The sequence below is a fragment of the Eretmochelys imbricata genome, chromosome 6, assembly GCF_965152235.1.
Source record: "Eretmochelys imbricata isolate rEreImb1 chromosome 6, rEreImb1.hap1, whole genome shotgun sequence".
Taxonomy (NCBI): domain Eukaryota; kingdom Metazoa; phylum Chordata; order Testudines; family Cheloniidae; genus Eretmochelys; species Eretmochelys imbricata.
In genome coordinates this window covers 3,117,341-3,144,357 of record NC_135577.1, presented here as the reverse complement: position 1 = coordinate 3,144,357, position 27,017 = coordinate 3,117,341, and the positions used below count along the sequence as shown (strand labels likewise).

The following is a 27,017-nucleotide window of genomic DNA, read 5'->3' as shown; positions in this document are numbered from 1 at the left end:
CTATTGACTGTCAAAATCTCATTGACGGGGGGCAGGGACATGAACCCACCTCATCTAACAGGCTCGTACCCGAAATGATGCTCTAGCCAGTCCCCAGCCTCCAATTGTGTCTTTGCCCCAACTACGGCTAGCCTCCCTGCCCTGCCACAGGCCCCCTAAATGCTCAGCTATCTATCCTCTCAACTAAAGTGTGTTGGTAGAGATTGTGTGTGTCTGTTTGTGTGTGTGTGTGTGTGTGCGCATATGCTACGTATTTAATGTAATGAAAACCAAAGGGTGCACATTAGGATTGGATGCAGAGCTGGGGGCATGTGTGGGAATCCTGTAGATTCGAGATGAGATGGACAGGACTGGAAGGCCAGGGGATCCAGGAGTAGAAATAGAAATGCCAGCACAATTGCGACAGATCAAAATGAAGTGCACTGTCTATTTGGGGAGTGGGTGGATTTTCAAAATATTCTTTTCTGTCTTTAGCAACTGGTTTTAATTTATGTTCATTCTGCTCTGAATTCACCCAAACAGTTCTGAACACAGAGGCTTCTCTTTGCATTATTTTTAAACAGGAAATTATGTCTGTACATGGGTCCGTAGATTTTAAGGCCAGAAGAGGTCATGATTATCAGTTAGTCTCATGTACTGCATGCCACAGGTCAGACTATTCCAATCATTCCTGCAGCGCAGGGAATTATTCTACCCTATGGGAGAGCCTGTTTCGTAACCTGTGGCTGTGATTGCAGTTTCAGTTTAAAACATGTTTATTCTGTCCATATTCTTTCGCTGTTTCCCCACGGTATTAAGGTGCATCCAGTCAAGATGTGTGTGTCCTGGTCTCCAAGGTCTGGGCAGAGGGTGTGTGGGCTACAGAGAGAGAGGTGGATATGTAGGTCTGACATTAGTAGAATTAATAGTAATATTTGACTGATATTAATATTGATACTGGAACAACAGCTCTGAATTTCAAATGTATCTTCTGTGCAGTTTTTCAGTTACAAATCATATAATTAGTCTCTGTCTCTGTATAGTCCCTCATAGGGAATTCTCTGCGGAAATTTATTTAATTCCTCTGTAAGGAACAAGGTAATGCACTCTGGAGATTATGTGTGCTGGTTCAAAATAATCACCCTGGCTCCAGCAACAAAACAAAAATGCAAATTCCAGGGAGGTTACACTTCCAGGGCCTCAGGCGATCAATTTAGTGGCATTGACCCATCTCTGCAGAAACAGTTTTAGCTTCTGACCATTTTAATAGGCTCTCGGTGGGGATGAGGAGAAAGTTTTTGCCTGCCAAACTGAGATTGCGTAACTTGGCAAGCAAGTTTGGAAGTGTGGTTAAAGTAGGTCCACTGTGCATCATTAAAATCGGAATGTGTTTCAAAGACACTGCAAATATTCATTGAAATTAGCAGCTCCCAGAGATAAATGAATAAGTTTGATGATTGCTGTCCTAACTTAGGGGATTCTGAGAGGCTTCTTCAACCCAAAGAGTCCTGTCAAAAGAGAAGCAGGATTTATATAAAAATAGCGAGGAGTGCTTGTGGCACCTTAGCAATGAACACATTTATCTGGGCATAAGCTTTCATGGGCTAAAACCCACATCATTAGATGCATGGAGTGGAAAAAACAGTCAGCTGGTATATATACACAGTCCATGAAAAGATGGGACTTGCCTTACCAAGTGGAGGGTCAGTGCTAACGAGACAATTCAGTTGAAGTGGAAGTGGGCTAATCTGAACAGTAGAATACCAAGGGAGGAAAATCACTTTTGAAGTGGTAATGGGGCCAATGGAGACAGAGTAGCCCATTTCAAACTACTGACAAGAAGATGTGAGTAACAGTAGGGGGAAATTAGTTTTTATAGTGACCCATCCACTCCTGGTCTTTATTCAGGCCTAATTTGATGGTGTCCAGTTTGCAAATTAATTCCAGTTCTGCAGTTTCTCATTGGAGTCTGTTTTTGAAGCCGGGACAGGGGGTGGGGGGTAAGAGGAGCCCATATAAGAAGAGGACCCCAAAATCGGGACTGTCCCTATGAAATCGGGACATCTCGTTACCCTACTGGTCCACCAAGGGCATCCATTCTAGGCCCCCAGCTCCTCAGCCAACACCTCTCTTAGACAGAGATTTGTATCTCTCCCCCGCCTAACTGGGAATTTTCCAGTCCCCTGCCTACACTGTGATATCCCCTGCAAATCAGACTGCCTAAACAGGCCAGCTTCTGTGCTTTGCTTTCTCATCAGAAGGATTATGAACAGTGTAATTGCCAGCTGTTATAAATTACTACACAGACCTTGAAAAGCTGGCACATGTATTCTTAAGGTGAAATTATTACAGAGAAAACATATTAAAAACAATAAGAGAAGGTACACACCTGCTAATGAGCTTACCTGAAATCACCTCCCAAATCCAGCAGGGGCTCTGGTAGGAGTCAGTCTTTCAAACCACACTTCGGGGTTTTCCCTGTGACTACAAGTTCATAAAGGCCTCAGCTCAGAACTCCCTCCCCTGTGAATAGGTCAGTCTATCCTTTGTACAGCTTGGGCCACTGATCTTTTGCCTTTGAGAACAGGTAGTCAGCAGACAAAGCCCCACTCTTCAGGCCATAGCTTCAATAAGCTGGGTTTTTGCATAACTGGAGGTGGGAAATTTGCATTCACCTCTCCTTAGATATTTGCCATGAAATCCGCTTCACATGTATTGTCCTAAAAGACCATTCTTGTCTGCCACCTTGTTCAATATGGCGCTTTGATCATCCAGGCCCACATTACTGCATGAGCTTTGTAGTTAATACAATGGACTCCAAAGATATTTCACCTTAATTCAAAATCCTTGGAAAACATCTGTCACAACCACACAACGACTACTTGAAGCCTAATCATCTCTAGATGCATAATGCCGTGCAGGCATATGGCCTAATAATACTTGGGTGAGCAACACCACACAGGTACGGCTATACAGGCTGGTGACTTCATACACTTTAGGAGAGCAATATTTCACAGGCCCTGCCTGGCAGTTATGAGGCGCCTAATCATTTTTAAGTGAGGAATGCTATACAAGAATTGACATAGAGGTTTGTGGCCTAGTAATCTTTAGGTCAGTTATACCTCAAAGGTGCTTCCATCAAGGCTAAAGTCCTCATAATATTTAGGAGAGCAACACCACACAGACACTCCCATCTAGGCTTAAGTCCTAATAATATTTAGGGGAGAAATACCACACAGCTACTCCCACCTAGGCTCAAGGCCTCACAATATTTAGGAGAGCCATACCACATAGGTAACACATAGGCTAGTGTCCTAAGGGGGAAACCAAAAGTCATGTTGGAACAGAAAATCAAAATGTTCCCAGTCCAATGCCACCAAAACACTTCATTTCAATTGTTTCTTAATGAATTCTTAACAAGAGTTCATTCTTTATATTTAACAATCTGTTCCACCTTCCATTTAGCTTTGACGCTGCGTACCTTTCCCAGACCTGAAACAGTGCTCTCTGGGAGCTTTGTCTCTTTCACCAACAGAAGTTGGTCCAAGAAAAGATATTATCTCACCCATCTAGCCCCTATTATTTTTACGGCAGACGATCACATGCGACGATCCTTATTATTTAATCCTAAAGATTTAGTTGACTTTATGCCTGTGCAACATAGTTAGCCTCAAGCCTCTCCAGCAATTTATGCACGAAAAGATGTGTTGGGTCATGAGACTAACCAAACAGATACTAGGCCTTTGCATCCGATGAAGTGAGCTGTAGCTCACAAAAGCTTCTGCTCAAATAAATTTGTTAGTCTCATAGGTGCCACAAGTCCTCCTTTTCTTTTTGCGGATACAGACTAACATGGCTGCTACTCTGAAACTAGGCCTTTCTGGTGTTTCTAGCCTAAAGATATAAGAATTTTGTAGACAGGGCCATCTTGTGTTGTGTTGCTAACTTTAAGGTGATAAAGCCTGATGTTTGCTCTGTTGTGCCACTATTTCAAAGATTATTAAACCTTTTCCTTCCTGGGAAGTGTCTTTTTGTGAAGTTGGTAGCTTGAAGATTAAAACAGATGCTTGTGAAATACACTGAATTAATGATAGTGACAGTTCCCAACCACTATAAAAGCATATTACTTTCATTTAGCTAAAAACATCTTTGGATGTCTTCAGTTTGATCTTTGTTGAACGTGTGAGTCCTCCTTTCACAGGAAAGCCTCATTACACATGCCCATCGGTGTCTTTGTGGTATTACTCCTTTTCTTTTTGTGGTATTAATAGCTCCAAGGTGACGAAGGCTAATGACTGCAGGGCAGGGTTTATGAGGTGTCTCGAACCCAGTAATTGTTAGGTTGTCTGTCTGGCCAGCAGGTTCTGTGTGGGGTTGCTAGCCCCAGAAATATTAGGAATGAGGCTTACATGGCTGTACCTGTGTGATGCTTCTGGGCAAAGATCAGTATGATTTCAGGGTTCTTTGTGCCTGCGACATGTACTCGTCAAAAAACTAGGTCTTAAACATACAGGAGAATCCAAACTGTTACTAGGCTGGAGACCATCACCTCTAAAGCCTTCTGGACAGCCTCTGCTGGTTCCTTCACTCATGCCATTTCTTTTGTGTATCCTGAGGCCTAATGATTTTTAGGTGAGCGACACCACACAGGTTCTCCCCTACAGGATTGAAGCTTTACAAACCTTAGGTGCACTTACCTCACAGTGGTGCCGACTCTCAAAATTCTCTCAGTGAATAAGAGACACAGGAATTACGTGGTGTTAGTAACTGAACAATTACTAGGCCTTATGCCTCTGTATTACACTGGCTTTGTGTGTGTGTGTGTGCATTCACACACATGCACGAATGTACAACCTTCCAGCAGCAGGCTTGGGGAGCAGTAGCAGTCAAGCCATGGATTAAACTTAAAGGGAATCTCATTCTGCTCAGACAGTATGGTCCTGAGGATGGGCAGGAATGATTCCAGAATGGGTAGGAATGGCATCCCTAACCCTCTGTTTGCCAGAAGCTGGCAATGGGTGACAGGAGATGGATCACTTGAGATGATCTGTTCTGTTCATTCCCTCTGGGGCACCTGGCATTGGCCACTGTTGGAAGACAGGAGACTGGGCTAGATGGACCTTTGGTTTGACCCAGTCTGGCCATTCTTATGTTGACCTGTTTTTACTGTGCTGAAGACCTCATCGTGAGTCTTTGCGGATATTCAAGATGCCCTCATGGCTCATTACAATTTTTGCAAGAAACCATTCAGAATGACGTGGGCGTATCCTGGGACCAACATGGGCACAACAACACTGCAGATAATACTGATAGTTATTAATAATTAAAAGGCTTGATACTCTTTGGGTCAGCAATGCCACACTGGTACTGTCCTGCAGGCATCCGGGAGTAATAACCTTTAGGAAAGCAACAGAACAGATTTCATCCTTCAGATATGAATCCAGAACCACATCATCACTGTATTATACACATATAAAAATGACACTACTTAAGCTAGCATCACCCCACACAGAAATGGCATTGGACGCCTTATATCTGATCGTCTTTGAGTTAACATCACTTTTTAAAATTTATTTATTCATTTATTTATTTAATGGGGGGAGGGATAGCTTAGTAGTTTGAGCATTGGCCTGCTAAACCCAGGGTTTTGAGTTGAACCCTTGAGGGGGCCATTTAGGGATCTGGGACAAAAATTGGGGATTTGTCCTGCTTTGAGCAGGGGGTTGGACTAGATGACCTCCAGAGGTCTCTTCCAACCCTAATCTTCTATGATTCTATGTTGGTAGCAGAAGCCCTCCCACTGACATAACCACTGTCACTTATGGAGGCGGTTTTATTAGGCCAAGAGGAGAGCTTTTTCACATCAGCACAGAGCAGCTACATGAGCGATCATACAGCAGCACAGCTGCATTAGTACATCTGTGCTGCTGTAAGCTCTCTAGTGTAGACATGACCTTAGCCATTGAGAGCAAAGGGATGCTGGTATAATAATTGACCAGAACTGTACAGAGACAAGGTGGAAAAGGTAATAGCTTTTCTTGGACCAACTTTTGTTGGTGACAGAAACAAGTTTTTGAGCTGACACAGAGCTGTTCTTCAGGTCTGGGCAACTAATTCAGAATATCACAAGTAAATACAAGGTGGAACAGATTGTTTTGTTTAAGTAGTTCACACGTATTTCAAGGGACAATTCAAGGTCAAGTGGCCTGTTAACACCCCCAGTCACAGGAAGGAAACGGGGTGGGAAGACCCACCTCAGCTTCTGTCATAAATATAAATGGAAGGTATCAAGGTTCCTTCCCCACTCTGAACTCGAGGGTACAGATGTGGGGACCTGCATGAAAACCTCCTAAGCTTACTTTTACCAGCTTACTGAAAACTTTCCCAAGTACAAACTATTTTACACTTTGCCCTTGGACTTCCACTGCCACAACCAAATGTTTATCCGGGTTTATTTTATTAGGAAAGTGTTGTTTGGAAATGTCTTTCCCCCCAGAATCCTCCCAACCTTTGCACGCCACTTCCTGGGGAAGGTTTGGTAAAAATCCTCTCCAATTTGCACAGGTGACCACAGACCCAAACCCTTGGATCTTAAGAACAATACAAAAAAGCATTCACTTCTTGAAAAGAAGAATGTTAACAGAAGTAACAATAAAGAGAATCACCTCTGTAAAATCAGGATGGGAAATACCTTTCAGGATAAATAGATTCAAAATGTAGAGAATCCCTCTAGGCAAAACCTTAAGTTACAAAAAGACACACAGACAGGAATATCCATTCCATTCATCACAACTGAACATTCAGTTCAGTCAACAGTGTGCCCTTGTTGCCAAGAAGGCCAATGGCATTTTGGGATATATAAGTAGGGGCATTGCCAGCAGATCAAGGGACGTGATCGTTCCCCTCTCTTCCACACTGGTGAGGACTCCTCTGGAGTACTGTGTCGAGTTTTGAGCCCCACACTACAAGAAGGATGTGGAAAAATTGGAAAGAGTCTAGCGGAGTGCAACAAAAATGATTAGGGGACTGGAACACATGAGTTATGAGGAGAGGCTGAGGGAACTGGGGATGTTTAGTGTATGCAAGAGAAGAATGAGGGGGGATTTGATAGCTGCTTTCAACTACCTGAAAGGGGGTTCCAAAGAGGATAGCTGTAGACTGTTCTCAGTGGTAGCAGTTGACAGAACAAGGAGTAATGGTCTCAAGTTGCAGTGGGGGAGATTTAGCTTGTATATTAGGAACGACTTTTTCACTAGGAGGGTGGTGAAACACTGGAATGTGTTACCTAGGGAGGTGGTGGAATCTCCTTCCTTAGAAGTTTTTAAGGTCAGGCTTGACAAAGTCCTGGCTGAGATGATTTAATTGGGGATCAGTCCTGCTTTGAGCAGGGGGTTGGACTAGATGACCTCCTGAGGACCCTTCAACCCTGATATTCTATGATTCTATAAACTTAATTTCTCAGCCATTTAAAGAAATCCTAATCTAACACATATCTAGCTAGATAACTTACTAAGTTCTAAGACTCCATTCCTGTTCTGTCCCCGGCAAAAGCATCACACAGACAGACCCTTTGTTTTTCCCTCCCCACAGCTTTTGAAAGCATCTTGTCTCCTCATTGGTCATTTTGGTCAGGTGCCAGCAAGCTTATCCTAGCTTCTTAACCCTTTACAGGTGAGAGGATTTTTTCTCTGGCCAGGAGGGATTTTAAAGGGGTTTAACCTTCCCTTTATATTTATGACAGAAGGGTAACCACCTTTCTGTATACAGTACTATAAAATACCTCTTGGCCAGAGGCACAAAATCCTCTTACCGGTAAAGGGTTAAGAAGCTCAGGTAATGTGGCTGGCACCTTACCATGATGACCTATAAGGGGACAAGATACTTTCAAATCTGGTCCGGGGGTGGGGGTGGATTTGTTCTGTCTGTTCTGTGTGGCTCTTGCTGGAGTCAGATCAAGAAAGCAAGCAATTCAACTCCTATAGAATTAGTAAGCACTAGCAAGGGGATGAATTAGATTATCTTTTGTTTTGGCTTGTGATTTTCTCTGTGTTGAAAGGAAGGTGTATTCCTTGTTATGTTTTTTTTTCTTTTTGTATCATTAAGGTTTTGCCTAGAGGCAAATCCTCTGTGTTTTGAATCCAATTGCCCTGTGAGATTATCTTCCATTCTAATTTTACGGAGGTGCTTCTTTTACCTTTTTTTCTTTCTAATAAAGTTCTCTGTCCTAAAAAACCCAAGGTTGGTCTGTGGTCATCCTGTTTATTCTCAAGCCTCCCCAGGAAAGTGGAGGTGTAGGGCTTGGGGGTATATTAGAGGGAAGAGAGGGGTCCAAGTGGCCCTCCCTAAATGTTTGTTGAATCACTAGGTGGTGGCAGCATTTACCTAATCCAAGGTACAAGGGAGAATTTGTGCCTTGGGGAAGTTTTAACCTAAGCTGGTAAAAATAAGCTTTGGGGGTCTTTCATGCGGGTCCCCACATCTGTACCCTAGAGTTCAGAGTGGGGAGGGATCCCAGACAGCTCCTCAAGTTCTTATGCTCTGACACTTCCCTCAATCAACTCCTTCTCTATAACTATGGTAGCTCTGTGGAAATCATCTCCGTCCTCGTTATCCTCATCTCCTACATTTTCATCATCATCTCTGCATGAGGTTCTTGCTCAGTGAATCTCTTGATTAACGTGTTAAAGAGTCACAAGTGAGGAACTGCAGAACAACAAGGGGACTGGCTAAGCCAATGAGATATAACGTCCTATAGCAACAGACATGGGTACAAAACAGATGTAAGGGATAATTAAGTTGTCATGGGTTAAGAGGGAAGATCCTTTCATGGATTGAGAACTGGTTAAAAGACAGGGAACAAAGGGTAGGAATAAATGGTAAATTTTCACAATGGAGAGTGGTAACTGGTGGTGTTCCCCAAGGGTCAGTCCGAGGACCAATCCTATTCAACTTATTCATAAACGATATGGAGAAAGACATAAACAGTGACTTGGCAAAGTTTGCAGATGATATTAAACTGCTCAAGATAGATAAGACCAAAGCAGACTGTGAAGAACTTCAGAAAGATCTCACAAAACTTGGGCAACAAATTGGCAAATTAAATGTAATATGGAGAAATGTAAAGTAATGCACATTGGAAAAAATAATGCCAACTATACACACAATATGATGGGGGCTAATTTAGCTACAGCTAATCAGCAAAAAGATCTTGGAGTCATCGTGGATAGTTCTCTGAAGACGTCCACACAGTGTTCAGTGGCAGTCAAAAAAGCAAACAGGATTTTAGGAATCATTAAAAAGGGGTAGAGCTTAAGATGGAGAATATCTTATTGCCCTTATATAAATGCATGGTATGCCCACATCTTGAATACTGTGTACAGATGTGGTCTCCTCATCTCAAAAAACATATACTGGCATGAGAAAAGTTTCAGAGAAGGGCAACTAAAATGATAAGGAGTTTGGAACGGGTCCCATATGAGGAGAGATTAAAGGGGCTAGGACTTTTCAGCTAGAAAAAGAGGAGACTAAGGTGGGATATGATAGAGGTATATGAATTCATGAGTGGTGTGCAGAAAGTGAAAAAGGGAAAATTATTTACTTTTTCCCATAATATAACAACTAGGGGCCATCACATGAAATTAATGGGCAGCAGGTTTAAAACAAATAAAAGGAAGTTCTTCTTCACACAGCGCACAGTCAACCTGTGGAACTCCTTGCCTGAGGAGGTGGTGAAGGCTAGGACTATAACAGGTTTTAAAGGAGAACTGAATAAATTCATGGAGGTTAAGTCCATTAATGACTATTAGCCAGGATGGGTAAGGAATGGTGTCCCAAGCCTCTGTTAGTCAGAGGGTGGATATGGATGGCAGGAGAGTGATCACTTGATCATTACCTGTTAGGTTCACTCTCTATGGGGCACGTGGCATTGGTTACTGTTGGTAGACGGGATACTGGGCTGGATGGACCTTTGCTCTAACTCAGTATGGCCATTCTTAATCTTCTTAGGCTCTTATAATGGGACATGCATGAGCTTTTGGTTTGGGGTATTAAATTTGACCCAATGTGTATTTATTTAAAGATGTAGCATCACAGGATAGCAGATTCTTTTGGGTAGGAAAGGAATCAGTTCATCCATCTCTTCCTGATCCAAGGAGGGCAGATGGTCTGCTGGACTCGGACTCAGCAGACCTGGGTTCATTCTTCTTCTCTGCCACAAAGTGGACAAACCAGTTAAAATGCCCCGTAGGTCAGTACCGCCTTTACAGTGATATCAAGTTAAAAAAAAAAGTCTCTCTCCTCACTCTGATGTGTGTTGACCTGTTCTGCAGAATTGAAGCAGTGAAATAATTGCTGAGCAAAGCGGGTGGGGTTAAAGTGTAAGGATTTTAGGAAAGACAGTTTTGGGGAAAGGGAAAGGCTGAAGGTTTTGAGGCTGAGACAAGGTGCCTTTCCCCTTTGCATCACCAGTTCCAATCCAGGGAGGAGGTCAAGATCCATGAGCCCAGAAAGATGATGGGTCTTGAAATCAGATACGATTGTGTCAAGGTTCCTTCCGCACTCTGAATTCTAGGGTACAGATGTGGGGACCTACATAAAAACCTCCTAAGCTTACTTTTACCAGCTTAGGTTAAAACTTCCCCAGGGTACAAACTATTTGACCCTTTGCCCTTGGACTTCCACTGCCACCACCAAACGTTTATCTGGGTTTATTTTATTAGGAAAGCGAACAATGAAAAAACATTCCGTTTCCTTACAAGAAGACTTTTAATAGAAGTAAAAAAAAAAATCATCTCTGTAAAATCAGGATGGTAAATACCTTACAGGGTAATTAGATTCAAAACATAGAGAATAGCTCTAGGCAAAACCTTATGTAACAGAAAGACACACAGACAGGAATATCCATTCCATTCAGCACAGCTTATTTTCTCAGCCATTTAAAGATATCATAATCTAAAACATATCTAGCTAGATTACTTTCTCAGTTCTAAGACTCCATTCCTGTTCTTTCCCCAGCAAAAGCATCACTCAGACAGACACAGACCCTTTGTTTTTCACCCTCCTGCCAGCTTTTGAAAGTATTTTGTCTCCTCATTGCTCATTTTGGTCAGGTGCCAGCGAGGTTATCCTAGCTTCTTAACCCTTTACAGGTGAAAGGATTTTTCCTCTGGCCAGGAGGGATTTTAAAGGTGTTTACCTTCCCTTTGTATTTATGACAGATTGTTTTCAGCTTTAGGTCACAGATCATTTTTTCCACACCCTGTTCTGTGAATGGCACCAACATTCCATGTACAGAAACAGCACCACAGGGAAAGCCAATAACATTATCTCAGCAGCAGAGCAGATGCTGAGATCCATTTTAACTGGCTGCACCTCTTTCCACAGCTTTTTCATTCTTCCAGAAAGTGGGACAGAACATGAGAAAGACGAGTGTTTATTGACCTGTAACTTTATTATCAAATATTATCGTTGCTCCCGGACGGGCTGAAAGAAGGAAACAAAACGAGTTATGACAATAAATAAATGTGTGGTGATATATACCATTTGTGGTGGATTGGAATAAATTAATAAAGAAGGATGATAGAGAGGAAATGGTGTTCATCTGGCTTATTCAAACCTTTCACTGCATGCAGTCAACAGTCCTCTCTCCTGAGAAAAACTGGAACATTTGTGACTGATTTCCGAGTGTATTAATCTTAGTGTTTTGTTTTATTTTGCTTTGTTCTGTCTCTTACTACTTAAAAACACTTAAATCCTACTTTTTATACTTAATAAAATCACTTTTGTTTATTTATAAACTCAGTGGAAGTACTTGTTACCTGGGCGGGGGGGGGGGAGGGGGCGGGGGAACAGCTGTGCATATCTCTCCTGCAGTGATATAAAGGGCAAGCATTTATCATTTTATCTGTACAAGCTTTATAGAGAGTAAAACAGATTTATTTGGAGTTTAGATCCTATTTGGAGCTGGGTATCTGTGTTTTGGAGACAGGTGTCCTGCTGAGCAGGTTTCAGTCTAGATCTGCACCTTTGGGGGCATCACCCAGATCCTAGGTCTGTGTTGCAGCTCGCGAGTGTGTCTGGCTCAACAAGGCAGGGTTCTAGAGGCCCAGGCTTGAAGGGAAAATGGACTCAGAGGTCATTTCAGCACATGAGGTGACATTTCCAATGAGGGTCTCTGTGAACGAACCCAGCACACTATGGACTTGGGTTTCCTGCATTTCCTGTGATGCTTCCCTTGTTTTGTCCACTGATCTCTGTTGTGGCCTGCAGACCCTGTTGGAATACAAACAAATTAGTAATAATAACTATACAATAATGAAAAAAATTACCATGCACTCTCTGAAATTATTTTGAAATGGGCTGGGAATTGAATTCACCTGTTTCCACTCCCCACTGCTAAACCAGTACTGAATTAAACAGATTCAAGAATTGCTTTGGAGTTTATTCATTGCTATCCTCAGGGCGTCCTTCACCTCTGTGTTCCTCAGGCTGTAGATGAGGGGGTTCAACATGGGGATCACCAGCGTGTAAAACACGACAGTAACTTTGTCTGTATCCATGGAATAGCTGGAGGTGGGACGTAAATACATGAAGAGTTGGGGGCCATAAAACAGGACCACAGAGGTTAAGTGGAAAGTGCAGGTGGAGAAGGCTTTGCGCCAGCCATCGGCGGAGCGCATCTGCAGGATGGTGGAGGTGATATAGACATAGGAGAGGAGGATAGTCACAAAGCTGATCACTTGAATGCAGCTGATGAAAGCAAAGATCACAATCTCATTGATGTGGGTGTCAGAACAGGAGAGCGCCAACAGTGCAGGGACGTCACAGAAGAAATGATTGATGATGTTGGAGCTGCAGAATGACAGCCGAAATGTAAAACATGTGTTTAACACTGAATCCAGCACCCCCACAGCGTACACCCCTGCCACCAGCAGTATACAAAGCTGCCTGGACATGCTCACCGTATAGAGCAGCGGGTTACAGATGGCCACATAACGGTCATATGCCATCACAGCCAGCAAGAGGCCCTGAAGATCTCCAAAAATGATAACGAGAAACATTTGCACAGCGCAGGCAGTGTAAGAAATGTTTTTCCTGTCGGCTAAGAAATTCAGCAGCATCTTAGGGGAAATTATCAAGGAAACGCAGAGGTCACAGAAAGACAAATTCCTGAGGAAAAAGTACATGGGTGTGTGCAGTCGGGGATCAATCGTGATTAACAAGATCATGCCCCCATTCCCCACCAGGGTGATACCATTAATCAATAGGAACACCACAAAGAGGGGGACCTGCAGCTCTGGACGATCTGTCAGTCCTGAGAGAATGAATTCAGTTGCCTCTGAGTGATTTCCCTTTTCCATACCCTCTCAACAGAGATCAGGCTGCTACAGAGATGCAGGCAGGTGAATGGTGCGGAAAACCTGTCCCTTCTCTGTAATTAAGTAAGCGAAGATAAATGGAGATCAGTTTCTTAAGGGGCATCAGTACCCGCTCAGGGAAAGGCTTAGTTCACAGAGCCAGATGTTCACAGCCAGTCATTCCAGGTGTTCCATAAAATGCAGACACTGTGCAAATATAATGACACGCAGGTTAATCATGCCCCCCATACAAACACTCCTGTTCACTAATCCTCAACAAAAAACAGTGACCTGTGACTCTGCTGGGAGAGAATCAGTCTGAAGAGATGATTCCTTAGCTAGAGAAGGGGTGAGAGTAAAGGAGTGTCAATCTTTCCAACCTCTTTGGGCAAGGGGAGCTCTGTGGCTTGACATGCCATTATTGGGGTAAAGTTGCTCACTGTGCTAATTAAGCTGTTTGGCATTTACTGGAGCCTGTATGAAAACCCAGATACATAATGGGAAGCCCTGGCTTCAGTGACTAGGTCATTGCCTATTTTTTTCCAACCAAGGAGGTTGCTCCTTTCGCTGAAGGGGTCGGAGTTGGGGCTGAGGCTTTTGGTTCTGGAGGTCTGGAATTCAATACCTGCTGATCCCAATGGTGTCTGCGTGTGTGATTCAAATTCAGGACAATAGCACATACCTGCTGAGAAGAGAGAGAGAGAGAGATGCGTTGGTGTTTCTTCATCGAACGAAACTGCCAATTAGGAGCATTCGGGCAGTTTTATACTGAGATGTGTGATCTATGGCTGATTCCTGAAGGAACTGGGAATACCTGAGCTCAGAGAGACACAACACCTAATTAATGCAGTATGCGAACCAAAGCTACCCTCGCTTAATTGGTGCCCTGGGGATTAATTTGACCAACTTGTACTTACTGTGTTATTTGTTATCGTTGTAGTCAGTAAACTTTGATTTTTATTATTTTATCTAATCCAGTGTGCTTAAATAGAAGTGTTTGAGAAGCTAAGAGGCAGGCATTGTAGTGCTATTAAAGAAATAATGGATAGTGTTGCTTGTATTGTCCAGGAGAGGACTGGGCAGGACAGGACGTACATTTCTGGAGGGAAATCGAAGAGTGGGGAGTGTGTTGGGGTCACCTTGCAGTATAAGCAAGGATGGTAAGAGCCTGAGTGGAACCCAACTATTCCTGGCCAGGCTGCAGTTACACACACATGCCTCAGGTACGATTTTCATGCTAGACGTTGTTTGTGAGTGGCCCCGGTGGAAGCCACTTCAGCAAGGCATTGCAAGATTGCAGGCAGGTGTGACACAGATGCTGATTAGTCTGGGTTGGACCCTGGTATGTCACAACCACCAACCTAGAAAATATCCCAGTCACACCAAAGGTGCAGTGCTGACTGACAGCAGTGTTCAATTGACATGAAAGTATAGGTCCCCCAAGGGATGGGCCCATGCAGTGATCCATGGCTGCAGATGCACAAGGACATTGTAGTAACATCACCTCTCCACAAGGAGATCCAAGGCAGGCCCAGTAATGACTCTTCCCTTCTTCACTATGGTAGCAGAAATTATCCCTTCCTTGTCTTCAGGCTTGGCTGGTATTATCAGTGCTCCATGGCATATCGGTGCCCCCTTTTACGAAGTGGTGCCAACCTGTGAGGCATTGCAGGGTCGATTGTATTAGGAGGAAAAATTGACGATCCAAGTCAGCTATATTCTTTGGTATAATCTGTGGGCGAGGGGTTACAGAGAATGTTCACAAAGTCCTGCTTCCCTGAACACCACTAGAAACAACAAACAACCAGCATTCTCTGTATCCAAAGTCTGTCACCCCAGGTCTGTGCCCAGGAAACACTATGCTCCTACTTCCTCTAAGAGTCATGCTCATAACTCCTTCTCCTGGCTTCTGTGCTTCCTGTGACCCGCAGGTGCTTGGGGCAGTCCTCACTAAAAATGCCAAGGTCAGGGTGGACTGCAAAAAAGAGGATATTCCCCAAACTGGTGATTAACACTCAAGATCTCTGCAGCATCTCTGCAGATTTTGCAACAAAGTATCTCCGATATCTCCGTCAGCTCCCTTCTGATTCTTTTTTAAATTTTATTTATTTCCTATACTTTATACTCCGTGAAATAGAGTGTGGCATTGCATCCCATAATTTTTTATAGAAATAGTCTCATGCCTGTAAATACGACATAACTGGAATATGTTTTATGGTAGATAGGCCAGGTAACATATCTCTGCAAAGATTATGATCTACTGGATATATTCATCCTATTTACTATGTACTTGTTTGATTTTAAGTAGCATCAGTGAAGCAGTTGGACAGCTTCTTGAGAAAAGACTATTCTCTGTAAGTGCCCAATCAAGAAACACTTAAGCTAAAAATTAACTTTGAGAGATGCCAATCCACATCTGAGCTTTCCTGGGAATGTAGCATTGTTGTGTAAGGAACTGAGTCATGCATGGACATGTGACTTGCCCATATGACTCCAAAACTCCATCTTGGAGCTAGATTCTGCAGAGGAGAGGGGAAGGGGTTTCCACCCACAAGAGAGAGACTATATAAGCCCCTGGGGAAATCCCTCCTTTTTGTCTTCAGCTGGCACAAAAGATAGCTCCTCCACCCCAAGGGGCTATCCCTGAAAGAAACTGGAACAAAGGATGGTAACTACAGGGGTGTGAGTGATTGCTGGACCCACACTAGGAGGAAGTCTCATCTGTAAAACAGGCTTACTGCAACATCTTTGAGGGTGAGATTTACCTGCATTTAGTTTTCACTGTATTAGGCTTACACTGACATGTTTTATTTTATTTTCTTTGGCAATTCACTTTGTTCTGTCTGTTATTACTTGGAACCACTTAAATTCTACTTTCTGTATTTAATAAAATCACGTTTAACTTATTAATTAACCCAGAGTATATATTAATACCGGGGGCGGGCAAACAGCTGTGCATAACGCTCTATCAGTGTTATAGAGGGTGAACAATTCATGAGTTTACCCTATATAAGCTTTATAAAGAGTAGAATGGATTTATTTGGGGTTTGGACCACATTGGGAGCTGGCTATCTGAATGTTAGAAACAGGAGCACTTCTTAAGCTGTTTTCAGTTAAACCTGCAGCTTGTGCGTGACATGGTTGAGACTTTGATCTGGGTTTGCAGCAGGCAAGCGTGTCTAGCTCAAAGAAAGTAAGGTACTGGCAGGGAAAACAGGCTCAGAGGGAGACTCAGCACATCGCGTGGCAGTTCCAAAGAGGTTTCTGGGACCCAACACGTCACAGCGGCAGTCAAGCAGGATCTGTGCACAGCTGATTTCTTGGAGACTCTAGTCGTGATTTTCAGTGAGTTTTGGCTGTGGTGGGTAGAGAACAGCCAAAGTGGTTACTGGTTTGTTATTTTCTGATTGCTTATTTTGGGTAAGGGAAATAGGGACAGAAAAATAAGCAAAAGAAGTAAGAGTGAAGATCAAAAGAAGCTAGAACTGCCAAAGTTGCTGACTGCCCAGAAAGGCTGAATACTGGGTACTGGGAAAGTCTCTGTTAACTAAGAAGCCCAGCCTGATCTGAGTGAATCTCAGTTTCAGTGAACTGCAGAGGGGTGTGGCCCAGCAGAAAAAAAACTGGGAAATGACTTCCAGTGAGGCAGCTGCTAAACTAGAGCTGGTCAGATAGGAAACAGAAGAGAAGTTAAAGGACCTGGAGTTTCCATTGACGCTAAAAGAAGCAGAGGCAACTGCGCACAGAAGGGCTCTGGAAGCTGAGGTAGCAAGTTACAATGAGCCCTGGGTTAAGAGACAGAGAAATACAGGCCCAGATTGAGGCCCAGAAGCATGAACTGGCTGTTATGGAGTGGAAGAGTCAAAACCCACCAGCAGCTGGCCCCACTTCCCCAAAAATACACATATGGGAGCGAATATGTCTGTGGTATGATGAGTTCAGTGATATTACTGAAAATTTGATCACCTTTGTGCACCCGCCATACAATTTCTGACAATCAAAAAATGAGCACATTGGTAGGAAAATTGACTTGAAGAGCTCTGGACATATTCAATAAGATGCGTATTGATGATGCTTCTAATTATGGTAAATATAAGAAACTGGTTTTGAAACAGTTTCTGATTACACCTGAAACCTAAGGGGTTAAATTCAGGAGTTTTTAAGCAGGGATCTGGATTGAGTAATGTGGCTTATGTAAATGAAATGAGAGATTTGTTCAATAAGTGGGTGAAGGGAAAAGGCATTGCAAACTTGGAAGAAATGTGTGATTTGGTTACTCAGGAACAATCCCTGAATATGTGCAGTAATGATGTAAAACAGGATTTGTGGGACAAAAAGGTGGATGCAGTGGGTGGAATGGCTGAATTTGCAGACTCTTTTGAGCCGTCACAAGTGGCCATTAAACAAGAACCAGGGGCAGAGGGGCACAGGGTTGGGGGAAGCAGAATCACCATTTTACCTGAGGGGAAAGGAGGCGGGGTGTCCATCTCCCCATTCCCCTGTTACTTGTCCCAAGTCTCCTGTATGTGCAGAGGAGCCCAAGAGGTGCCAGGATTGTGAGTCCACTGAGCATCTGAGGAATAAATGTCCTTTGCTGAGTGGGAACAGGCAGCAGGTAACACATGAAGCTGCTGCTTGTCAGAGCGAGGCTGCTGCCTCTTTACACATAGGATATGTAAAGGGGGCTTCTACACAACCAAGCAGTGTGCACATGCATGCTGTTAAACTGAATGGGAAAGTTCTCCTGGGATTGAGGGACACGGGTGCAGAGATTTCTCTGGTCAGAAGGGACCTGATCCAGGAGAAGGATTTGTTGCCAGGGGAAATGGCAGAATTGGAACTGGTGGGTGGTTAGAAAGTCCTTGCCCCTTTCGCTAAGGCACACATGGAAACTGGTGATGTGCAGGATGAGCTGACTGTTGCCACAGTGGCACACAATTTTGCACCATTTCAACTGGGGAATGATTTCTTTGATGTGGCAGAATCTGCCCCAGGCTGGTTAACAGAGAGAAGGAATATTGTGCTCAAAGCCCCAGGGCGGGGTGTGTGTGTGTGTGTGTGAAGTCACATGGGCCAGTGGGGGAATAAGAGTCTCTTAAATTCCTCTGTAGCAGTGAAGCATGGAGCCTTGGGGGCAGAAATGGCTGTAACCAGTTCCTGTAGCCCTGGGACTCATGGCAAGTCCCTGCAGGAGGGGCTGGACAAAGCCAGCTCCTGTCCTGTGATCATCTGCCTGCGGGAGGGGAATGTTCCACCGTGTAACAGGGAGGCTGTCCCAGCTGATGACTGCTAGGAAGTTGCTAGGAAGAGGAAAAATCCTCTTACCTGTAAAGGGTTAAGAAGCTGAAGGTAATCTCGCTGGGACCTGACCAAAATGACCAATGAGGAGACAAGATACTTTCAAAAGCTGGGAGGAGGGAAAAAAAAACAAAGGGTCTGTGTCTGTCTGTATGCTGCTGTTGCCGGGGACAGAACAGGAATGGAGTCTTAGAACTTTTAGTAAGTAATCTAGCTAGGTATGTGTTAGATTATGATTTCTTTAAATGGCTGAGAAAATAGCTGTGCTGAATAGATTGACTATTCCTGTCTGTGTGTCTTTTTTGTAACTTAAGGTTTTGCCTAGAGGGATTCTCTATGTTTTGAATCCAATTACCCTATAAGATATCTACCATCCTGATTTTACAGAGGTGATTTCTTTACTTCTATTAAAAGTCTTCTTGTAAGAAAACGGAATGCTTTTTTCATTGTTCTCAGATCCAAGGGTTTGGGTCTGTGGTCACCTATGCTAATTGGTGAGGATTTTTACTAAACCTTCCCCAGAAAGTGGGGTGCAAGGTTTGGGAGGATTTTGGGGGGAAAGACGTGTTCAAACTATGTTTCCCAGTAAATCCAGTTAATGTTCGGTGGTGGCAGTGGAAATTCCAAGGGCAAAGGGTAAAATTAATTTGTACCCTTGGGGAAGTTTTAACCTAAGCTGGTAAAAGTAAGCTGAGGAGGTTTTCATGCAGGTCCCCACATCTGTACCCTAGAGTTCAGTGGGGAAGGAACCTTGATAGCTAGATAGGCCATGTAACATATCTGTGCAAAGGTTATGATCTACTGGATACATGCATACAAATAGAAGGAATATATCATTTTTGTAGTTGGAGTTATGAATACTGGCTGTGTACTTGCCTGATTTTAAGTAGCCTAGTCGAGCATTTTGTCAGCTTGTGGAATAAGGAATGTGCACGTTAAGTGCCCAATCAAGAAGCACTTAACAGACAACAGAACTTGGGGATGCCAATACACATCTGAGCTTCCCCAGGAATGTGGTTTGGCTGGTAAGGAACTCAATCGTGCAGGGACATGTGACTTGCCCATGTGACTCCAAAACTCCTTTTTGTAACTGGATTCTACACAGGGAGTGGGAGGGGTGTCCACCCAGAGGAGAAAGTCTATAAAAATCCCTGGGAGACCCCTCCATTTTTGTCTTCAGCTGGCTCAAGAAAGAGCCTCTCCACGGCCAAGAATACCTGAAAGAAACTGGAACAGAGGACAGTGACTACAGGGGGTGTGAGTGATTGCTGGACCCAGACTAGAGGGAGACTAGTCTGTAAAAAGAAGCTTAATGGAACACCAAAGAGGGTGAGGGTTTTATCTGTATTCAGTTATATTACTGTATTAGAGAGAGATCTCCATGTTTTATTTTATTTTACTTGGTAATTCACTTTTTTCTGTCTGTTACTACTTGAAACCACGTAAATCCTACTTTCTGTACTTAATAAAATCACTTTTTACTTATTAATTAACCCAGAGTATGTATAAGTACTTGGGGGGGGGGGGAAACAGCTGTGCATATTTCTCTATCAGTGTTAGAGAGGGCAAATAATCTGTGAGCTTACCTTGTGTAAGCATTATACAGGATAAAATGGATTTATTCAGGGTTTGGACCCCATTGGGAGTTGAGCATCTGAGTGTTAAAGACAGAAACATTTCTTAAGCTCCTTCCAGGAAAACCTACAGCTGTTACGGGACATGGTTCAGTCCTGGGCCTGGGTTTGCAGCAGGCTAGCAGGTCTGGCTCAAACCAGGCAGGGCACTGAAGTCCCAAGCTGCCAGGGCAGGAAAGCAGGGGCAGAAGTAGTCTCCGCACATAAGTTGGCAGATTCTAAGGAGGTTTCTGTGATCCAGCCTGTCACAGGTGGGTGCTCAGCGCTCTCTGAAAGTCCAGTCCTTTTGAGGTGCTTCAAGCTAGGTACCCAAAATCGCTATTTGCTTTTGAAAAGCTTGACTCCAGTGAGCAGCTTCACTCCTCTTGCCTTCGTCCCCCACCTCACACCCAAACCCATAAAGGGAGTGAATGCTCCCATGGGAACCATGGGAATCAAACTCGTATTAGCATTCTTTAAACATCACTGTTTTTCCCCACTCAGTCATGTGAAAGCTAGACCCCTGGCTAGTCTGCGTCCTCATAACTGTATTGATGCCAGTGGACCAGGTGTAAATAAGAAATGCCCTATTCAAGTTAATTGCCCAGATCTCCTGCTAATGTACATTGGCCATAAACACTATGTAATTCAAAGGGGCCAGATCCCCAGGTGCCATAAACCAGCTTTGATCCACTGAAGTCAGTGGGCCAGAACCTTAGGTGGTGTGAAGCATAGAAGCCCCATTGAAGTCTCTACACCAAATGCTTTGCTGGTGTAACTAACATGGGTCATTTGGAGCTTCTGGGTGGTGTAAATTGGAGTGGTCCCGTTGAAGTCAACAGGCCAGAGCCACTGCGGGTGTGACTCCTGCCCCAATTTGCACCCACAGAGGATCTGAGCTAAGGATCACTAATTATACAGCCTCCTTTGGGTAACTTCTATACTATGTCCATAGGAATCAGAGCCGGCCGACAATGGCACTTTTATTTATTGAAACTCTTACAAATTATGGTTTTGGTATTTGGCCAGCTTGAGGCCAGGTGTACGCTGGAAACTTTTTGCCAGTATTGCGATGTGGGTTAGGCGTTTGATTTTTATTTATTTTTTTTTTTTTTAAACAACATTTCTCTACCAGCAAAATCCATGGGTCCTGTCTACACTTGGATTGTTACAGTGGCACCTCTGTAGCGTTTCAGTGTAGAGGCTATCAGTGCTGACGGGAGGTGTTCTCTTGTCGGCATAGGTAATCCACCTCCTTGAGAGGTTGCAGCTAGTACTCCCTACTTGGGGACTTAGGTTGGCTTAACTACGTCGCTTGGGGTGTGAATTTTCCACAACCCTGAGTCAAAAAGCCGGGTTGATCTAAGCTTCTAATGTAAACCAGCCCCAATGGAGATGCAGGTATAATGGCAAAAAGAAAAACAAACAAACAAACAAGTGCTTTTGCTTATTTAGTTATTTCTTTTGGGGAATGGATATAAGCTATAGAGGCAAAAATACTCTTTCACTCGCATAAACTGAGGCTACGCTAGGCGGGTTTGCCGGTGTAGCTGTACCAGGATAGCTAAACAGGCAAACCTTTCTAGGGTAGACTGGGCCGACAATAGCTTTTTCCATTCTTGGTCAGTTATGCTTCATCACTCCAGCCTTTGAAACTCTCTGAGTGAAGAGGTTCTGAAAGAGAAATATTCCATTAACCTGGAAACACCAAGATTCCAGCAAATAAACAGTTCTCTGGGAGCGTTTTGCACAGGGAAAACTTGGAGTGAATGTAACATACAGCTAAATGCCCCCTGCCCCCATCTAGTTGCTGGTCCGTAGAGAAGATAAAAATCTATTAGGGAGACCAGCAAATGGAGTTACTGCGCACTCAAGGGCCTGTGCTTTGGTGCTGAAGGTCTTGGGCCGTATAAGCAATTATGACACATAGGTTTGGTGCAGGACATGTTTTCTAGGCCTTGGGATTTGTGCACAGCTAAGTTTCTAGGGGAGTAGTTGCCTGCAAATGGTCACGTTGTCCTTGCTTGAAAGTGCAGGGTTAAGGAGACCGCGCAAGGGAAGTGTTCACCATAGCGCCCCTGCACAGATACCAAGCACGACAGCATTCTCTTTGCTTTCCTGAGTCCAAGCATCGCTCCCTGCAAATCCGCTTTTGGCTGTGAGCTATCCCACAAAAGAGGGTTCCCCCTTCCTCCTTAGAAGGCAGCAGAGATGACTGGACCTGAACAGCACCTTCTCCCGTCCCCTATGGGCCTTGGTGAGTCCCACTGAAGTTAATGGACTTCATGTCTGGGCCCCATTGATTTCAATGTGAATTAGGCACCTAAATACCTGTAACAACAGTCCAGCTCTTCCTTTGCTGCGATCGAATCTACTGTCCCCACTGGAGGGTGTTGCTGCGAGTTTACCAGTCCCTTCTAGTGAGCTCTGTTTACCATGAGCGCAGAGGTCAGCGTGGTGGGCCCTCCAAGCACTAGGCTCTTGGGGGGTTCTCTGTCCCTTGGTGGGTCCCCATTAAACACTTCACTTTCTGAGAGCCTCAGGTGCTTTAATGCTCTGCTTACAACTTCCCGTCCCCAGCCTCTGGCCTTGCTCTTAGGCTGCCTGGTGCTTGTCCTTCCACGGGCGCCTCCCAGTCTTCTGCCCCTGGCCAGCCCCTGTACTTTCTCAGCAGCTCCCTGGCTGACCCTCATCCTCTTCTGCCCTCTGGGTGTCACGGCCTTGCACGGCCTGTCACAGACACCTCCATTGTCACGATGCGGAACTTGGGTAGAGATAGCGCCCTCTGGTGGACATACATGAACCAGATCCCTCCCAGAATGAGGTGTGGCCCCATCCTTTCCCTCCAGCTAAATCTGGAGTGGGGTGGGGCCTGACCATGAGCCGGTCAGGCAGGTTCATTATACTATCTCTATAGGGTCCAACGCCATAACACACACTCCCATTCTTGTCCCCGGACACGCTTGGCTCCACATTCCCTCATTTCCATGATGCTTCTCAGATGGACAAGGGTAATGTGGGAGCAGAGAAATTCAGTACATTCAAAAACAACGAGGAGTCCTGTGGCACCTTAGAGACTAACACATTTTTTGGGGATAAGCGTTCGTGGGCTGTAACCAACTTTGTCAAATGCATGGAGTGGCAGTACACTCAGTCCACGAGGTGCTTCCTTGCTCAGCATTGGTCCACAGTGAGCTTGGAACTTCTGCACAGACTAAGAGGCATCTGGGAAGGAAATAGCCTGGGGACTTTACACTTTCTTTAGCATGGAGATTGCAGGAAAAACCAGCCCCCCTTCAGTACACAAAGCTCACCGTGCATCAACAATTCTGCCCATGAGTTCCATTACATTGCACCTAAGGCTTTATCAGCTGAAACAAATTCAGTGCACTTACGCATGGAAAATTTTATGGAAAAGACTTTCGCGGAGCGTTTGAGGTGTGGTGGTGGGCAAAGACTGAAACATCGGGGTGGGGGGGTCTGTAGCATAACAGGATTGAGGGGCATCAGCAGAGCTGTGTGGACAGGCTATGACTGCAATTCCAGGGGCTCCAGGCAAAGAATTAGAGGGGTTATTACAGGTCTAGCACCTTGCAATCTGGAGTTGGTGCTGCAGGCGGAGGTAGCTCTCTGGCGCCCTCTGCTGCTGCCTGCATGTCAAGGTTCCTTTCCCACTCTGAACTCTATGGTACACATGTGGGGACCTGCATGAAAACCTCCTAAGTTTACTTTTACCAGCTTAGGTTAAAACTTCCCCAAGGTACCAACTACTTTACCCTTTTTCCCCTGGACTTCAACTGTCATCACCAAACTTTATCTGGGTTTCCTAAAAAAGGTAGTTTGGACACGTTTTTCCCCACAAAATCCTCCGAAACCTTGCATCCCAATTCCTGGGGAAGGTTTGGTAAAAATCCTCACCAATTTGCATAGGTGACCACAGACCCAAACCCTTGGATCTGAGAACAATGAAAAAGCATTCAGTTTTCTTACAAGAAGACTTTTAATAGAAGTAAAGAAATCACCTCTGTAAAATCAGGATGGTAGATACCTTACAGGGTAATTAGATTCAAAACATGGAGAATCCCTCTAGGCAAAACCTTAAGTTACAAAAAAGACACATAGACAGGAATGTTCATTCTATTCAGCACAGCTATTTTCTCAGCCATTTAAAGAAATCATAATCTAACACTTACCAAGCTAGATTACTTATTAAATTCTTAGACTCCATTCCTGTTCTGTCTCTGGCAAAAGCATCACACAGACAGACACAGACCCTTTGTTTTTTTTTTTCCCTCCTCCCAGCTTTTGAAAGTATCTTGTCTCCTCATTGGTCATTTTGGTCAGGTGCCAGGGAGGTTACCTTTAGCTTCTTAACCCTTTACATGTGAGAGGATTTTTCCTCTGGCCAGGAGGGATTTTAAAGGGGTTTACCCTTCCCTTTATATTTATGACGTGCATATATCAGTTAACAACTTCTTCGGGTGTCACACCCTTTGTAGGTTATGTTGCTCCAATATCATTTTCAAAAAGGTTTTGGGGCACTTAGAAATGTAAATACTATTGACTGTCCAAATCTCATGGACGGGGGTGGGGGTTAGGGACATGAACCTACCTCATCTAATCGGCTAGCACCCAAAATGTTGCTCTAGCCAGTCCCCAGCCTCCAAATGTGTCTTTGCCCCCACTACGACTAGCCTCCCTGCTCTGCCACAGGTCCCCTAAATGATCGGCTATCTATCCTCTCAACTAAAGTGTGTTGGTAGAGATTGTGTGTGTGTCTCTGTGTGTGTGTGTGTGTGTGTGCAGATATATCCTACATATTTAATGTAATGGAAACCAAGGGGATGCAAATTAGGATTTGATGCAGAGCTGGGGGCATGTGTGCGAATCCTGTAGCTTACAGATGAGATGGACAGAACTGCAATGTCAGGGGATCCAGGAGTAGAAACAGAAATGCCAGGAGGTTTGCGACAGATCAAAATGAAGTGCACTCTCTATTTGGGGAGTGGGTGGATTTTCAAAATATTCTTTTCTGTCTTTAGCAACTTGTTCTAATTTTTGTTTATTCCACTCTGAACTCACCCAAACAGTTCTGAACACAGAGGCTTCTCTTTCTGTTATTTTTAAACAGGAAATTAAGTCTGTACACGGGTCCATAGATTTTAAGGCCAGAAGAGGTCATGATTATCAGTTAGTCTCATGTCCTGCATGCCACAGGTCAGACTATTCCAATCATTCCTGCAGCGCAGGGAATTATTCTATCCTAGGGGAGAGCCTGTTTCGTAACCTGTGGCTGTGATTGCAGTTTCAGTTTAAAACATGTTTATTCTGTCCATATTCTTTCCCTGTTTCCCCAGGGTATTGAGGTGCATCCAATCAAGATGTGTCTGTCCTGGTCTCCAAGGTCTGGGGAGAGGGTGTGTGGGCTACAGAGAAAGAGGTGGATTTGTAGGTCTGATATAAGTAGAATTAATAGTAATATTTGACTGATACTGATATAGTCACTGGAACAACAGTTTTGAATTTCAAATGTATCTTCTGTGCAGTTTTGCAGTTACAAATCAAATAATTAATCTATGTCTCTGTCTAGTCACTCATAGGGAATTCTCTGCTACTAATTTCTTTAATTCCCCTGTGAGGAACAAGGTAATGCACTTTGGAGATTATGTGTGCTGGTTTAAAATAATCACCCTGGCTGTGGCAACAAAACAAAAATGCAAATTCCAGGGAGGTTACACTTCCAGGACCTGAAGCGATCAATTTAGTGTCATTGACCCTTCTCTCCAGAAACGGTATTAGCTTCTGACCATTTTAATAGGCTCTCGGTGGGCATGAGGAGAAACTTTGTGCCTGCCAAACTGAGATTGCGTAACTTGGCAAGCAAGTTTGCAAGTGTGGTTAAAGTGGGTCCACTGTGCATCATTAAAATCGGAATGTGTTTCAAAGACATTGCAAACATTCACTGAAATTAGCAGCTCCCAGAGATAAATGAACAAGCTTGATAATTGCTGTCCTAACTTAGGGTATTCTGATAGGCTTCTTCAACCAAAAGAGTCCTCTCAAAAGAGAAGCAGGATTTATACAAAGACAACGAGGAGTACTTGTGGCACCTAAGAGACTAACACATTTATCTGGGCATAAGCTTTCATGGGCTAAAACTCACATCATTAGATGCATGGAGTGGAAAAAAACACTCAGCTGGTATATAGACACAGTCCATGAAAAGATGGGAGTTGCCTTACCAAGAGGAGGGTCAGTGCTAACGAGACAATTCAGTTAATTAATGGAAGTGGGCTAATCTCAACAGTAGAATACCAAGGTAGGACAAATCGCTTTTGAAGTGGTAATGGGGCCAAAGTAGACAGAGTGGCCCATTTCAAACTATTGACAAGGAGGTGTGAGTATCAGTAGGGGGAAATTAGTTTTTATAGTGACCCATCCACTCCTGGTCTTTATTCAGGCCTAATTTGATGGTGTCCAGTTTGCAAATTAATTCCAGTTCTGCAGTTTCTCATTGGAGTCTGTTTTGGAAGCCGGGGCAGGGGGTGGGTGGGTAAGAGGAGCCCATAGAAGAACAAGACCTCAAAATCGGGACTGTCCCTATAAAATCAGGACATATGGTTACCTACTGGTCCACCAAGGGCATCCATTCTAGGCCCCCAGCTCCTCAGCCAACACCTCTCTTAGACAGAGATCTGTATCTCTCCCCCAAGTAACTCGGGATTTTCCAGTTCACTGCCTACACTGTGATATCCCCTGCAAATCAGACTGC

The 27,017-nt window shown here is 44.1% G+C and overlaps 1 protein-coding gene across 1 annotated transcript; it reads right to left on the bottom strand.

Annotated features, from left to right (window-relative positions):
• Positions 1 to 12,398: 12,398 nt before the first annotated feature.
• LOC144265911 (olfactory receptor-like protein OLF2) lies at positions 12,399 to 13,337 on the bottom strand. The gene has a single exon (XM_077818966.1). The coding sequence runs from the start codon at positions 13,335 to 13,337 to the stop codon at positions 12,399 to 12,401; it is 939 nt and encodes a 312-aa protein (XP_077675092.1).
• Positions 13,338 to 27,017: the final 13,680 nt, after the last annotated feature.